The sequence below is a fragment of the Phyllobates terribilis genome, unplaced genomic scaffold (genome assembly GCF_046119375.1).
Source record: "Phyllobates terribilis strain yellow unplaced genomic scaffold, ASM4611937v1 Scaffold_4__5_contigs__length_816908805, whole genome shotgun sequence".
Taxonomy (NCBI): Eukaryota; Metazoa; Chordata; class Amphibia; order Anura; family Dendrobatidae; genus Phyllobates; species Phyllobates terribilis.
The window spans coordinates 786,222,962-786,239,468 of record NW_027362764.1 but is presented as its reverse complement, the minus strand read 5'-3'; the positions used below and the strand labels follow the sequence as shown (position 1 = coordinate 786,239,468).

At 44.7% G+C, this 16,507-nt stretch overlaps 1 protein-coding gene across 1 annotated transcript in view; it reads left to right on the top strand.

The window, feature by feature from the left end:
- The window catches only part of TSNARE1 (t-SNARE domain containing 1), a 305,999-nt gene extending 291,157 nt beyond the window's left edge, over positions 1-14,842 (top strand). Inside the window, exon 12 of the mRNA XM_073679958.1 lies at positions 14,534-14,842. Within this exon, the coding sequence (XP_073536059.1) occupies positions 14,534-14,629 (96 nt within the window). The 3' untranslated portion in view covers positions 14,630-14,842. The remainder of the gene's footprint in view (positions 1-14,533) is intronic.
- Positions 14,843-16,507: the final 1,665 nt, after the last annotated feature.

The following is a 16,507-nucleotide window of genomic DNA, read 5'->3' as shown; positions in this document are numbered from 1 at the left end:
AGTAGGATCCATTGTGTGGTCTACAGGAATGTTCTGTAGACTATGTCGTCTGTTCCAGTAGGATCCATTGTGTGATCTACAGGAATGTTCTGTAGACTATGTCGTCTGTTCCAGTAGGATCCATTGTGTGGTCTACAGGAATGTTCTGTAGACTATGTCGTCTGTTCCAGTAGGATCCATTGTGTGGTCTACAGGAATGTTCTGTAGACTATGTCGTCTGTTCCAGTAGGATCCTTTGTGTGGTCTACAGGAATGTTCTGTACTATTTTGTCAGTTCCAGTAGGATCCATTTTGTGGTCTATAGGAATGTTCTGTACTGTGTCGTCCATTCCAGTAGGATCCATTGTGTGGTCTACAGGAATGTTCTGTACTGTGTTGTCCATTCCTGTAGGATCCATTGTGTGGTCTACAGGAATGTTCTGTACTATGTCGTCTGTTCCAGTAGGATCCATTGTGTGGTCTACAGGAATGTTCTGTAGACCATGTCGTCTGTTCCAGTAGGATCCATTGTGTGGTCTACAGGAATGTTCTGTACTGTGTCGTCCATTCCAGTAGGATCCATTGTGTGGTCTACAGGAATGTTCTGTACTTTGTCGTCCATTCCAGTAGGATCCATTGTGTGGTCTACAGGAATGTTCTGTACCGTGTCGTCCATTCCGGTAGGATCCATTGTGTGGTCTACAGGAATGTTCTGTACTGTGTCGTCCATTCCTGTAGGATCCATTGTGTGGTCTACAGGAATGTTCTGTACTGTGTCGTCCATTCCAGTAGGATCCATTGTGTGGTCTACAGGAATGTTTAGTACTGTGTCGTCCATTCCAGTAGGATCCATTGTGTGGTCTACAGGAATGTTCTGTAGACTATGTCGTCTGTTCCAGTAGGATCCATTGTGTGGTCTACAGGAATGTTCTGTAGACTATGTGGTCTGTTCCAGTAGGATCCATTGTGTGGTCTACAGGAATGTTCTGTAGACTATGTCGTCTGTTCCAGTAGGATCCATTGTGTGGTCTACAGGAATGTTCTGTAGACTATGTCGTCTGTTCCAGTAGGATCCATTGTGTGGTCTACAGGAATGTTCTGTAGACTATGTCGTCTGTTCCAGTAGGATCCATTGTGTGGTCTACAGGAATGTTCTGTAGACTATGTCGTCTGTTCCAGTAGGATCCATTGTGTGGTCTACAGGAATGTTCTGTACTATGTCGTCTGTTCCAGTAGGATCCATTGTGTGGTCTACAGGAATGTTCTGTACTGTGTCGTCTGTTCCAGTATTATCCATTGTGTGGTCTACAGGAATGTTCTGTAGACTATGTCGTCTGTTCCAGTATGATCCATTGTGTGGTCTATAAGAATGTTCTCCACTATGTTGTCCGCTCCAGCAGAATCCAATTGACGCTGTTTAAGGAAGCAGAACAAGCCAAAGATGCTGTGGTCACTTCTTTTTGGACAATGAAAAGGTGCACACATTATATGAGGCTCCACAGTGACTTTGTGACAATTCTGATAACTTGATGAGTTTCCACCAATCGCAGGGTTTCATCAAGGAAAAAGCTGATTGGTAATTCCCAACGTTGACAAGAATTCTGACCCTCTTGTGATTGTTTAGGAAAACCTTGAGTTTTTGATAATCCAGAGGTTGAATGGACCCCTGGTGTGTCGCACTGTATGGGTGTCTGGACCTTATATGTGGGGTCCCATGATACGTGATTCCCAGAGATCTGGCATAATGCTGGGACTTGAATTTGGTTTATTGGCAAATTTAATTGATTGGAATTGGTTGAAGAAGACGAAACCGACTTGACCCGTCTTGTGAAACACGTGTGAGTGCCCTCAGGAGACAGGAAGATAAAGTACTCCTGGCAAACTCTCCGTCATCCTACGGTTCAGAGCAGACATGTTTGACCTGGTGCCGACCGCGGCTGCAAACTGCGGGTGAGAGCAGAAAATAAATCAGGAGAAAGGTTTTTATTGGCACGGCGAGGGAGGAAGATATTGGCCCCGGACACCTCAACTTTTCATCGAGATGGATCACTTGCCATTTAGAAATCATTGGGAGACATTTCAATATATGATGAAATTAGTAATTGGGCGCAAAGAGTGAAACATTGTCTCCTGCGCAGGATTTATCCTCCAGTCAGCCAGAGACGGCCGCCCTACATAGACAACGCCATTGCCAATAAGCGCTGTCCAGGCCGCCCTCGACTCTGGGATCAAATTTTTTCCAATTTGTACTGTGCAGAAAAATGTCTTGCCTGTTGGAAACCATCAGTAAGTAGGCTAGCTGCTACAAAATGAATGGAAAGTATTCTAAGGTGTTGGGTCGAGAGAGAGAGAGAGAGCCCCTTTCAGATCGGCTGATCGTCGCTGGTAGTGGACAACCCTTTTAAATCACAGACAGTGAAACGTTACATAGCAGCCATCCAGACTCAGATCCATCAACAGCAGCCCTTCACCATTTACTGATTGCTACTAGAAAGGGAAACACTGAAATATGAGTCAAACTAATCTGAAAAAGAAAATGCAAACTGCAAAAAAAAAACCTGTAACACTCCATACCAAGGAAGCAAAGCGGCGGACCATTGGTCATTCAAGACCAAGAAACGTAGATGCATAGAATTTAAAATCTTGAAAAAAAGGGAAAAATTTAAATTTCTAATTGAAGATATTTTGGGGAGAATAAAAAAAAACTTCTCATTGAACTGTTTGTCGTTCATAGGGTAAAATAATGTAAATTGCTGCACTACATGTTTCCACCACTAGGTGGAACCTTAACTTAATTATCGCACCCCCAGGTTTTTTTTATCAGCACACCATGTGGTCAGGCATGGTACTGCAAGTTAAGTTTAGCGAATGCTTTAATATGACTATTAATCATGACACGATGAGTTGAAAGGAATCAAGATTGAGACAAAGTAACAGAATCTTGCAGAATTACACGTGACCAAGATGTATCTATCCCTTGGATATTTTGCTTTAAGAGCGTTTTCCAACCCAAAATGCAATATAGATACATCTACATACCATTATTTATACATAACTCATGCCACCAATATCTGATAGGCAGGGATTCACCCGCTGAAACCCCCGTCTGTCAGAAAAACGTTGCTGTCTCCACATTCTAGGATGGGGTGAGTTATGGACATGCATGTGCCCTCGTCTCTATTCAGCAACCTTCTCCTCACCTGGAGAAATGGACGTCAGCGACGGATTCCTCCCCCGAGATCACTGATCAGACCAGTCCTGATAGGATTGTTTCATTCTCTGCAGCACTCCCGGTGGCCAGATGGGGTATTACAATTTAAAATGTATCAATTATGTTTGAATGTTAGGACATCGTCAGTGTTACAGTTTAGTGACGATATGACGTTTCCTCTTCTGTCCTGGTTGCTCTAAGATCTAAGGCCGATGTTCTGTCCATGAACGCTACAAGGCACCGAATCAGATTTCATTTATATCGCTGCATAATCAAAGCTGTTCACCCCAAAATTCATGTGTGCTGTGACAACAGTCTATTACTCTCTGTTATCAGCCATTACTGGTGGAGGTGACTGTAGGACAGGAGACTACGATTTATTACTCCCTGTTATCAGCCATTACCAGGCTGCTGGACTCTGGACTATTACAAGCTTCTGATTTCAGGTTTATTACCACTATGCCCCTTCCCTGAGCTATCTCTCCCCCGTTTCCGGCGTCCGGTATTAGACGTGGCACGTCGTGTCATCACCGTCACCTTTAAAAAAAAGTGAAGCCTCTCAGGAGATTAAACGTCTCCCGCTTCGTAGAAGGATCTGACAGACGGATCAATTGGCGATGAGGAGGTGAGTGAAGCTCGGAAGTGTCTGAAAGCTTCCGATGGAAATCGTCTCCGCTCATAATAAGAACTGACTGCAGCTTTATATTCAGGACGCAGAACGGCCGCCGCCATCCAGACTGACAGAATCCATTACACAGCAGAGAACCGCCAGCAACCTGCTCCGAACCGCCGTCCTCTGCGCCCGCCCGGCTGAAAATTACCAATCTGATCGCGGCAAACACCTTATTATGCAAATGGTCGTCAACTGGAACGCTTAAATTGGCGCAATTACTTCTCTGTGTTCTTTCCGTTTTTGCTTTTCTCGGGTAAGTGGATGATGGATTGCCTCGTTTTCTCTTCTGAGACGTCGATCGGACGGCGAAACAAGCAAAAAAATCAAATAAGAAACTTTTCTTTCTTCATGGAAAATAAAGATGTCAGGAGGCTGCGTAAAGCCTGGCGCTGCGTGAGTGCGGTCTCCCCTGACCACGCATTTCAAGTCGTGGAAGCCAGTGGGAAAGTCACATGATACGAATCCCAAAGAGAGTTTTTTTTTATTGGTCCGTACTTGGTCACGTGACTGCTGCCTCTGCGCGTGTCGTCTGCAGCAAAAAAGCAGAATTATAAATGCAGCTCCAGACATGTAAAATCTGCTTGAGTCTGTTGAAGTTTCCTTATCTTTAAACCCTGCCCTTGTAGACCTGCCCCCGAGGAGCCTGCCTTCACTCCAAGGGGTCACGGACGCCCGTGCTCCACTCTGCTGTCCTACAAACCCTGCACACATAAGGGAACTGACTAACCGGAGCGCGGAGCCCATGATCTCAGACAGCGATTCCCACCTAATAATTTAGACATTATGGCGGCGGAGGAAGCTCTGGCGGCTGCACACAGGTTTAACGATTCCTTTTCTGTCAGGGAATTATTCTCTTTGTGCCCTGAGCTCTCCAGTCTTTGCTTCAGGCCATGAATGAAAGCCACTAAACCTGAACACCGCGGCCACACGTAGACAAGGGCTCGTATCTGCCAGCTCTTACCCCAGGGGGGATATCTCCATACAATGCCATGGCTTGATATTGATGTGCCTACCTGCTCTAATTTTCTAGAGGATTCCCAAACTTTCATCGTTGTCCCTTCCTGGGGGGGGGTTTAGACTTCTAGACCAGGGCTAAGGCTTTAGATAGAGTGTTTGACTGATTTAACTGTGTGTACTATGTCATTATATAACACTATATCTAGCCATTATAAGACTTGTATCCTGCATTTTTCACCAGTTTCTCCTCTGCAGACTTTATCTCTGATTTACAGTTGTGTCTGAGCTAGTGGGTGGAGACCGGCTGCTATGATGTCTCCAAAACACACAGACACCAAGGATTCCTACTCTGCTATCTCTATATAGCACTTGTTCAGTACCAGCAGCATGGAGGATATGATGCAGCAATACTGAGCAGTGTAACTGTGAATCCAGTTCTGGGGCGGGGTTGACATAAAGCACCCAACAACTGCAGCATGCTAGACATTATACAGAAAGTACTGAGCAGTACAGTTGCGAATGCAGCTTTCTGGAGAGGTAACACACTTACTAGAAAACTGCAGCATGGAGGATATGATGCAACAATACTGAGAAGTGTAAGTGTGAATCCAGCTCTGGGAGTGTTGACATAAAGCACTCAACGACTGCAGCGTGCAGGACATTATACGGAAGTACTGAGCAGTACAGTTGCCAATGCAGCTTTCAGGATAAGTAACACACTTACTAGAAAACTGCAACATGGAAGATAAGATGCAGTGTAACTGTGAATCCAGCTCTGGGGGACGGGCTTGAGATAAAACACTCAACAACTGCAGCATGCAGGACATTATACAGAAGTACTGAACAGTACAGTTGCTAATGCAGCTTTCTGAAGAGGTAACACACTTACTAGAAAACTGCAGCTTGGATGGCACTATTCAGCAGTACTGAGAAATGTGGCTGTGAGTCCAGCTCTGGGGTGAGATAAAACACTCACTAGAAAATTGCAGCAATAAATCTGTCTATGCCTCTTTTTTTTCACTGTACTTCTCCCCCTTCCCAATTTTATAAACTTTAAAACGCAGCAGTTTATCTTGCAGTGAGCAGGATGGATTTTAGCAGCACTTCATGGTGAATTTAGGAGGCAAGGGGAGAGGGGAGAATTGGTTCAACTTGCAACTTTGTAGTTGGGCAATACCTGAACTCAGGCCAAGAATGGATGAATGAAGATAAAAAAGGAAAAACAAGAGGACAGTTATGGGAACAAGCTAGGGGTCAAACCAAGGGAGGTAGACAAGGAGCCAAAAGCTTGATAGATGATCTCTCCTTTTCTTGAGGGGCCGAAACTCCCACCTAGAAGCTGGAGAGCCAGACTAAGCCTTAACCCTTAGATCAAGAGGAGCTAACTCAAGGCTCTCATGACGGCGGTCAGAGAAGAAACATTATATTGACAGCATGTTAAAAAGACGGGAAACTGGGATCTCATCATGCTTAGGAACGCACATAGCATGTGAAACGCGTTGATGGACATTCTTCATTCACCGCTTAAATATAGATTTTAATTGTTTCAAATAAAGAAGTGATTTTATTTTCCCGCATTGAGCCGCGCTCGTCCTTTCCTCTATTTGATTACCGTCCCGCAGCGGCTTTGTTCCGGGCGCTGCAGAGCTACATTTGGACATGTTGGTGAGCTGGTGAACCGTTTTCTCTTTTATACATTTTGTCATCCTTATAAACCTCCCCAGGGACCGGACCTGCCATCCCCTCCTCCCCCGGTGCCATAAATTCCACGTGTCTCCGACATTTGGCGTTTTATTGTTGTACCGTAACGATGTCACATCGTAACAGGTTTATAGCTTCTGACTGCGGAAATCCAATTATCCCAAATTACTGTCTTGATTGTAGCCCAATTAATGTCAGCTTTGCGTTGTCAGAGGCGAGGGGACGGCGGGTGTAACAGTTTCATTATACACGGAGGTGAGCTGATGGCGGCGATATTCCTGATGATCGCTACCTGCGCTGACATACAGTACTCGCTCAGGGAAACCACTGCCACGTTTATAAAGACTAAAAAGACTAATGGCGCTCGCCCAGAACGCAGGTGAGCCCAACCGCATAGAAAATTAACTTATCTGCGCCTCAAGGTCAAAAACATTATTTCAAGGTCACTTTAAAAAAAAATCTCATTTGTTGGGACGGCCGGAACCAATAGGGTGCTTTCTCCTGTTTGATTCTTTTTGCTCCGACTTCTTTGTCTTCTCGCATCCATTCGTCAGGATAGCCTTGCTTCTCCTGTGGTGCTGAAGAGGAGGCATGGGGTATTAAGTAGACACCTATCGAACACCAAAAGAACATAAAGTCCATACAAAAAGACGTAAAAGAGAAGAGAAGTCCTCTAACCCTGACAGGAGATCCATCCATCCTAGCATAAGTGTAACTTTAGGGGTTAAAAAGGTAGCAGTTTCAACCCGTGCCCTGATGGGACCAGGATGACCTTAATGTTAGAAATGACCCATAATAGGGGAGGTGCACCATTATAAAATTTTGCTTCAGGATGCTTGAGCAACCTGACCCTGACCTGTACTAAGAACATGACCACACCTACGATATCACTTAAAAGGATTGTCCAGCGTGGGCAACTCTAAGGCAGGTCTCATTGTGAGAAGCGAAGGAGTTCTGCTTTTTGGACCTTCTTCATCACAGCTGTTCACGTAGCATTAAAATTTAATCACAATTAGTCTCTGAATAATTAACAGGGAAATGCCCCCTCCATCTCCACGCATATTGAAGGAGAAAACCCCATTATCCTGCAAGTTATTTGTATCTTCAGGCAGGGACGAACATATCATTGGTGCAACCTGTGCGGCTGCACAGGGGCCCAAGAGGTAAGGGGGCCCATTTACACCTTCAAAGCAGGTGGAATTGTGCATTATGATAAGCTGTTGGGCTCCAAGGGGCCCATGTACTGTTTTTGCACAGGGGCCCTCCTCTGTCTGTGTCTTCAGACACTGAGCATCTTCTTTTATGTGAGTTACAAGACCGGCTCAGGGTCCCATGATTAGAGATGTCCCTATTTCTTGTTGACAGACCAGCTTATGATTAAGCACAGTGCACCGATCAGTTGATCGCCGTAGGTCCGGCTCCTGGTATCATTTAATAAATGGCAGCTCAAGTTTATCGAACTGAGATCAGCACACTGTTAATCCTCATGTAGGGGGTCCTAAGTGGTGGAGAAACCCTTTGTGATGGCCATTTTCCTAATAGATTATCTTAACTTTTAGAAGGGTGGTGGTCCAACTGCTGTGATCTGCTGGTCATGAGAAGGAAGCTCTAAATTACCCCATCCGCCATGCCGGTATCTTGTAGTGGCCACCATTCCGATGTGGCATTTCATGGTCGTGTTCTCAAGATTATTGGTGGTTCCCACCGTTGATCCGCATGTTTTCCTGTGGATAGGTGAAATGGCATACAACCCAGACGTAACTCGACATCACAGTCCTGGGGTATGTGTATGGAACGGGCTCAGGAGGTGAGCTTGCACCTCACTCTAAAAGGAGCAACTGGAGCAAGCTCCAATTGCTGCCTTTTAACAGCTGTGGGTGCATGTACCTACCAGCTCCTATCGCCATCGCTGTCACGTTGATCCTTCTTTGAAACCAAGTCTGCAACTCATAGGAGAACGTCAATTTAACAATATACTGTAATGCCATTGATTCGCAGTATTTAGTACAAGCGATCCAAAAATGACAGGTTCAAGTCCCCTAAGGGGACTAAGAAAAAAAAATAAATAAAAGAAGGTGTTTTAAAAAAAGGATAAAAGTTTAAATATTCCCCCTTTTCCCAATTTAAGCATAACGAAATAAAAAAAAAAAAAAAAATATTCCCTATTATAAATGTCCAATCTAGAATATAAAAATCTAAAATTATTTAAACTTTAAAAGCTGAAAAATAATGTACCGTAACCGACAGAATTGCTGCTTTCCGGTCACCGCACCCTCCCCCAAAATGCAATTAAAAGCATCAGATGTACCGCAAAATAGTACCAGCAAAGACCCGTCAGCTCGGTACACAAAACACAAGCGCCGCACAGATCCATCAGCGGAAAAATGAAAAAGTTATGTTAACACAAAGCCAGATTGTTTGTTTTCCTTTAAGTTCAGATTTTTTTTAACCACTAAAATCTTTAAAAAAAAGTACACAAGTTTGGTATCGCCATAATTTACGCACCGGGATAATCGTATCGCCAGGTCATTTTGACTGCTTAATGAACTCCGTAAAAACAAAACCCAAAAAAACAATGGTGGAATTGCATTTTTTTCACCATTTCATTTCACATTTATTTATTTTTCTTATTTTTTAGAACATTATATGGTAAAGTGAATGAAAGAAACAAGTCAGAAAAATAAAAAAGTTACGGCTCTTGGGTGAAGGAGAGCAAAAGAACAAAAAGAATCTATGATTCTATGATAAGAACCTCAAACGATGTAGATGATTCAGCTCTCACCATGGACCAGAGAGTCCACCTTAAATCTCCTCTAAGTCTCCAATTTCCTTGCTATACATAAGACTTGGTGGAAAATTGGGTCAGGGGATCTTTTTAAGTTACAGGAGTTCCCTGCATCCACGAGTCCTTCCATTCCAACTTGTCATTCACAAAGCCGACGTCACTCAGCCGCGAGCCCCTTCCGCACTCTACCTTCTTGAATGTCCACATATCAATGAGTTCAAGACCGGAGGAATAAGGAGATGCTAACCGCTTATCACTTAAAGACGCCTGAGGAGCCGCGATAACAAAGTCGCTGATTAGAAAGAGTTACAGGATAAATAACTTATTCTCCAGCCCTACTTTCATGAGGGATTCAATGCTTAATCCAGAAAGTCACCGTCCTCCCCCGGACTGATAAAAGCCTTTCATATGGCAGTGCTTCACGTCTAAATGGTAATTTTTTTTTTTCGGCTGATGGAGCAATTCTCGAGGTCTTTAAAAAGATGACTACGAGGAAGAGAGAACTTAGACATGTACATTTATCCAGCAGAATGAGACACGTTCCTCCCGTAACATATGGATTATCATAGATTGGCTGTCCCAAATACCACAAAACTGGGTGAACCAGTGACGTAGAGTAGAGCGGCCAAGAGGACCGGGTCTCCATCCACCTTCTCTCGGAGAGAAATCGCTTTACTGGTTCCCAACTCCCTTGTTAACTAACATTGGGCTGCCTGTGGGGGAGAACTGTGACCCATCTAGTCAAAAGCCACTTTGGCATCCAGAAGGGTTAAAACTTTTTTGGAAATATCGAAAGATTTTTTGATGCCTCAAAATTGGAAAAGATGTAGACATCGTGGTCAGTGATGGTAGTAACGAGAGTTACAAGTAAAGTGAAGTGAAAAGTGTTGTTCCCAAACTTATCACTTTCCATCAAAGGGACAACCCCGCTTTATGTAAAGGACCCCGAGGGGAAGTCGCCGGTGGCCACACATTAGCCATTCAGTTGCTTAGAACCTGATACAATTAAACAGGTTATCTAATGATTCACTCAATGATGTGATTTCATGGTGTAAGGCATACATGTCAAACTCTGGCCCGCGGACGGTTTTATTTGACCCGCGACATCAGAACCACCACCCCTATGTGGGGCCATTATTCTGTATGGAGGACTATGTGAGGCCCATTATTCTGTATGGAGGACTATGTGGGCCCATTATACTGTATGGAGAACTATGTGGTGCCCATTATTCTGTATGGAGAACTATGTGGGGCCCATTATACTGTATGGAGGACTATGTGGGGCCCATTATACTGTATGGAGAACTATGTGGGGCCTATTATTCTGTATGGAGGACTATGTGGGGCCCATTATTCTGTATGAAGGATTATGTAGGGCCATTATACTGTATGGAGGATTATGTGGGACCCATTATACTGTATGGAGGACTATGTGGGGCCCATTATTCTGTATGGAGGACTATGTGGTGCCCATTATTCTGTATGGAGAACTATGTGGTGCCCATTATACTGTATGGAGAACTATGTGGGGCCTATTATTCTGTATGGAGGACTATGTGGGGCCCATTATTCTGTATGAAGGATTATGTAGGGCCATTATACTGTATGGAGGATTATGTGGGACCCATTATTCTGTATGGAGGACTATGTGGTGCCCATTATTCTGTATGGAGAACTATGTGGGGCTCATTATACTGTATGGAGAACTATGTGGTGCCCTTTACACTGTATGGAGAACTATGTGGGGCCTATTATTCTGTATGGAGGACTATGTGGGGCCCATTATTCTGTATGGAGTACTATGTGGGCCCATTATACTATATGGAGGACTATGTGGGGCCATTATTATGTATGGAGGACTATGTGGGCCCATTATACTGTATGGAGGACTATGTGGGGCCATTATACTGTATGGAGGACTATGTGAGGCCCATTATTCTGTATGGAGGACTATGTGGGGCCCATTATACTGTATGGAGAACTATGTGGGGCCCATTATACTGTATGGAGAACTATGTGGTGCCCATTATTCTGTATGGAAGACTATGTGGGGTCCATTATTCTGTATGGAGGACTATGCGGGGCCCATTATTCTGTATGGAGGACTATGTGGGGTCCATTATACTGTATGGAGGACTATGTGGGGCCCATTATTCTGTATAGAGGACTATGTGGGGCCCATTATACTGTATGGAGAACTATGTGGGGCCCATTATACTGTATGGAGAACTATGTGGTGCCCATTATTCTGTATGGAAGACTATGTGGGGTCCATTATTCTGTATGGAGGACTATGCGGGGCCCATTATTCTGTATGGAGGACTATGTGGGGTCCATTATACTGTATGGAGGACTATGTGGGGCCCATTAGTCTGTATAGAGGACTATGTGGGGCCCATTATACTGTATGGAGGACTATGTGGGGCCCATTATTCTGTATGGAGGACTATGTGAGCCCATTATTCTGTATGGAGGACTATGTAGGGCCCATTATTCTGTATGGAGGACTATGTAGGGCCCATTATTCTGTATAGAGGACTTTGTGAGGCCCATTATACTGTATGGAGGACTATGTGGGGCCATTATTCTGTATGGAGGACTATGTGGAGCCCATTATTCTGTATGGAGGACTATGTGGGGCCCATTATTCTGTATGGAGGACTATGTGGGGCCCATTATTCTGTATGGAGGACTATGTGGGGCCCATTTTTCTGTATGGAGGACTATGTGGGGCCCATTATACTGTATGGAGAACTATGTGGGGCCCATTATACTGTATGGAGAACTATGTGGTGCCCATTATTCTGTATGGAAGACTATGTGGGGTCCATTATTCTGTATGGAGGACTATGCGGGGCCCATTATTCTGTATGGAGGACTATGTGGGGTCCATTATACTGTATGGAGGACTATGTGGGGCCCATTATTCTGTATAGAGGACTATGTGGGGCCCATTATACTGTATGGAGGACTATGTGGGGCCCATTATTCTCTATGGAGGACTATGTGAGCCCATTATTCTGTATGGAGGACTATGTAGGGCCCATTATTCTGTATGGAGGACTATGTAGGGCCCATTATTCTGTATAGAGGACTTTGTGAGGCCCATTATACTGTATGGAGGACTATGTGGGGCCATTATTCTGTATGGAGGACTATGTGGAGCCCATTATTCTGTATGGAGGACTATGTGGAGCCCATTTTTCTGTATGGAGGACTATGTGGGGCCCATTATTCTGTATGGAGGACTATGTGGGGCCCATTATTCTGTATGGAGGACTATGTGGGGCCCATTATTCTGTATGGAGGACTATGTGGGGCCCATTATTCTGTATGGAGGACTATGTAGGGCCCATTATTCTGTATAGAGGACTTTGTGAGGCCCATTATACTGTATACTGGTTGGCCCGATACTTTGTCCAAGTTTTTCATTTTGACCCTGTATGTGTTTGAGTATGACATTCCTGCTCTATGGGATGGTGGTGCCTAGTGGAAACCCCTTTAAACATAAGTGACCTTCCCAATATAACAATAAGCCCAGGGCGTGTTAGGAGTTATATAAGTCAATCATTGGTAAGTGAAGTCGGTGATTGACTGCAGCCGTCACAGGAGGAAGTCAGCATAGACTGGAAGGGACCACATTAGAGACGGCAATAAAGCATAGGTGTTTATTTATTAATTTGCTTTAATTTAACCCATTCCCTGCTCCTGGCAGCCACATTTCTATAAAAACCTGGAAAACCCTTTGACATCTTGGCAGCTGCTAAGTGTATGATCGCCCCTCGGCGTCCCGAATACTGAGGTCTAAGATGACTCGCAGGTTCACCCCTTGTGCGCCAAATCATAATTAACGCAAACAACAACAACAAACGGCCGCGATTTTCGAAATAAGCGAGCCGGGAACAGGTGGTGACCTCATCATAGTACCACTCAGCGCCTATAACGGGGATTTATGGAGACGTATGTCCCCTGCACTGTAGCTACTGCTGCGGAGGCAGAACCAATTTGGAGGTGACATAAGGTTTATTGTCTCCCGTCATAAACATCGCACATTACTGATTTACATTCTCATCCGCTACATGGCAGTAATGTGAGCAGAAATCATTCCCTCTGAGCAGTGAAATCAGCACTCGACGGCTCTTTACACTTCAGCCGCGGACTTGGGGTGCAGCTGATGCTGCGGAAGATGTAAGGAGCCGCTGGGATCACTTTAAGACCTAATTCAGAAATGGATAAAGCTTTTAATATTTCTTTATAGGGGTTAAAGTTCTAATGTTCTGAGACATCTTAAAATCTCCTGCTTTCCCTTCTATGGCCAGAGAAACATGATAAAGTTCTGTCAGCCACCACTAGAGGGAGTCAAAGGCTTACTGAAGGACACAGTGGGATCTGTATACACCACTGTTCAGTGAGCTCCCCCTAGTGGTGGCTGCACTTAATAAAAATGTTATTATGTAAATCTATATCTATATTTAGAAAGTTTTGAGCTCCGTAACTGAAAAGTTCAGCTTGTTTTGGTAAAGTCACAATGGAAGAAACTAAAATTTCTGAAAAAAAAATAAATGGAAAACACTTAAAAATTAATAAAGGATCCCCATTTTGCTAAAAAGCTTTTATGATTGGCCTCCCTACAATCTTATTATTTAAGGGTCTGCAGTGCTTCGTCCCAGTCACTGTATTTTTCGGTACAGCATCTCTCCCACTGCTAAGCTGTGTATCAGCACAGCCTCCTTCACATGAAAGGTGGCCATATTGCGGCTCCCTCCTTTGTCAGGGGCCACAGCACACCAGGGCCCCTTCAGTCTCAGGATCGTGGTGGTCTTGGCAGTTAGCACTGAGATGGGAATACCCCTTTAAAGCAGAAATTGTAACAACTGAGCGGGACAAAATGAACCTGGCCAAGTCCCTCTATTGGGAGGCGGTCAATGCATGAGGGTGCAGACCGGGTGGGGCACCCGTGAAGCATTCAGCTTTGGCCATGGCGTCAGGGGAATATTTATAGTGAATTTCAGCCACACTTGGCCCCTAGAGCCTATGGGGGCCCAAAAGACCACGTCTACTAAAGCCTTTAGATAGATGGGGGCCTTTTTGGAGATTTTATATTGGGGCCCTCAAGACTAAAGTTACACCACAGCATGGATGAAGGGACAGCTATCTCCAACTCTTCACAAGGAATATGTCAAGACGGTCTCGCTGTATGTGTAACTGTCTCTTTTCTGTTTTTCAGAGGCGTGCCAGGAAGGTGAAGTGTTGTCTCATCTCCACCGGGATCTTCGTAGTTTTGGTGGTTATAATCATCATTGTCGCCTCCGTCAGGAAATAGCCAAATAAGAAGATTCCCTCCCACACCCCGCTGGAGTGAGTGTGCGCCCTCGGCCTGTGGTGTCTCTTGCAGCCTCTCAGCTTTCCTGCACCTCTGCCTGCACTGTGATACGTAGCCGCCTGCTAGCGGTGACTAAATACACTACACATCTGTGTCTCATTAATCTATGTGTGATGTTTGCATTAGAAATAATAAAAATACATAAAATGATAATTATCTTTGAGTCATTTAAATATCAATCAGCAGAAATGTTTAGAATCATAAGTAACCAGTGCTTGGATGATGTCACAGTGAGAGCAGTGAGGTCGCAGTCTATGTAGGAGGTCAGTCTGTGATTGGATGATGTCACAGTGAGAGCAGTGAGGTCACCGTCTATGTAGGAGGTCAGTCTGTGATTGGATGATGTCACAGTGAGAACAGTGAGGTCACAGTCTATGTAGCCGGTCAGTCTGTGATTGGATGATGTCACAATGAGAGCAGTGGGGTCACAGTCTATGTAGCAGGTCAGTCGTTGATTAGATGATGTCACAGTGAGAGCAGTGAGGTCACCGTCTATGTAGGAGGTCAGTCTGTGATTGGATGATGTCACAGTGAGAGCAGTGAGGTCACAGTCTATGTAGCAGGTCAGTCTGTGATTGCATGATGTCACAATGAGAGCAGTGAGGTCACAGTCTATGTAGCAGGTCAGTCTGTGATTGGATGATGTCACAGTGAGAGCAGTGAGGTCACAGTCTATGTAGGAGGTCAGTCTGTGATTGGATAATGTCACAGTGAGAGCAGTGAGGTCACAGTCTATGCAGCAGGTCAGTCTGATTGGATGATGTCACAGTGAGAGCAGTGAGATCACAGCCTTTGTAGCAGGTCAGTCTGTGATTGGATGATGTCACAATGAGAGCAGTGAGGTCACAGTCTATGTAGGAGGTCAGTCTGTGATTGGATGATGTCACAATGAGGTCACGTCTATGTAGGAGGTCTGTCTGTGATTGGATGATGTCACAATGAGGTCACCGTCTATGTAGGAGGTCAGTCTGTGATTGGATGATGTCACAGTGAGAGCAGTGAGGTCACAGTCTATGTAGGAGGTCAGTCTGTGATTGGATGATGTCACAATGAGAGCAGTGAGGTCACAGTCTATGTAGGAGGTCTGTCTGATTGGATGATGTCACAACGAGAGCAGTGAGGTCACAGTTTATGTAGGAAGCCAGTTTGTGATTGGATGATGTCACAATGAGAGCAGTGAGGACACAGTTTATGTAGGAAGTCAGTCTGTGATTGGATGATGTCACAGTGAGAGCAGTGAGGTCACAGTCTATGTAGGAGGTCTGTCTGTGATTGGATGATGTCACAATGAGAGCAGTGAGGTCACAGTCTATGTAGGAGGTCTGTCTGTGATTGGATAATGTCACAGTGAGAGCAGCGAGGTCACAGTCTATGTATGCGGTCAGTCTGTGATTGGATGATGTCACAATGAGAGCAGTGAGGTCACAGTCTATGCAGCAGGTCAGTCTGATTGGATGATGTCACAGTGAGAGCAGTGAGATCACAGACTTTCTAGCAGGTCAGTCTGTGATTGGATGATGTCACAATGAGAGCAGTGAGGTCACAGTCTATGTAGGAGGTCAGTCTGTGATTGGATGATGTCACAATGAGAGCAGTGAGGTCACAGTCTATGTAGCAGGTCAGTGTGTGATAAGATGATGTCACAATGAGAGCAGTGAGGTCACAGTCTATGTAGGAGGTCAGTCTGTGATTGGATGATGTCACAATGAGAGCAGTGAGGTCACAGTCTATGTAGGAGGTCAGTCTGTGATTGGATGATGTCACAATGAGAGCAGTGAGGTCACAGTCTATGTAGGAGGTCTGTCTGTGATTGGATGA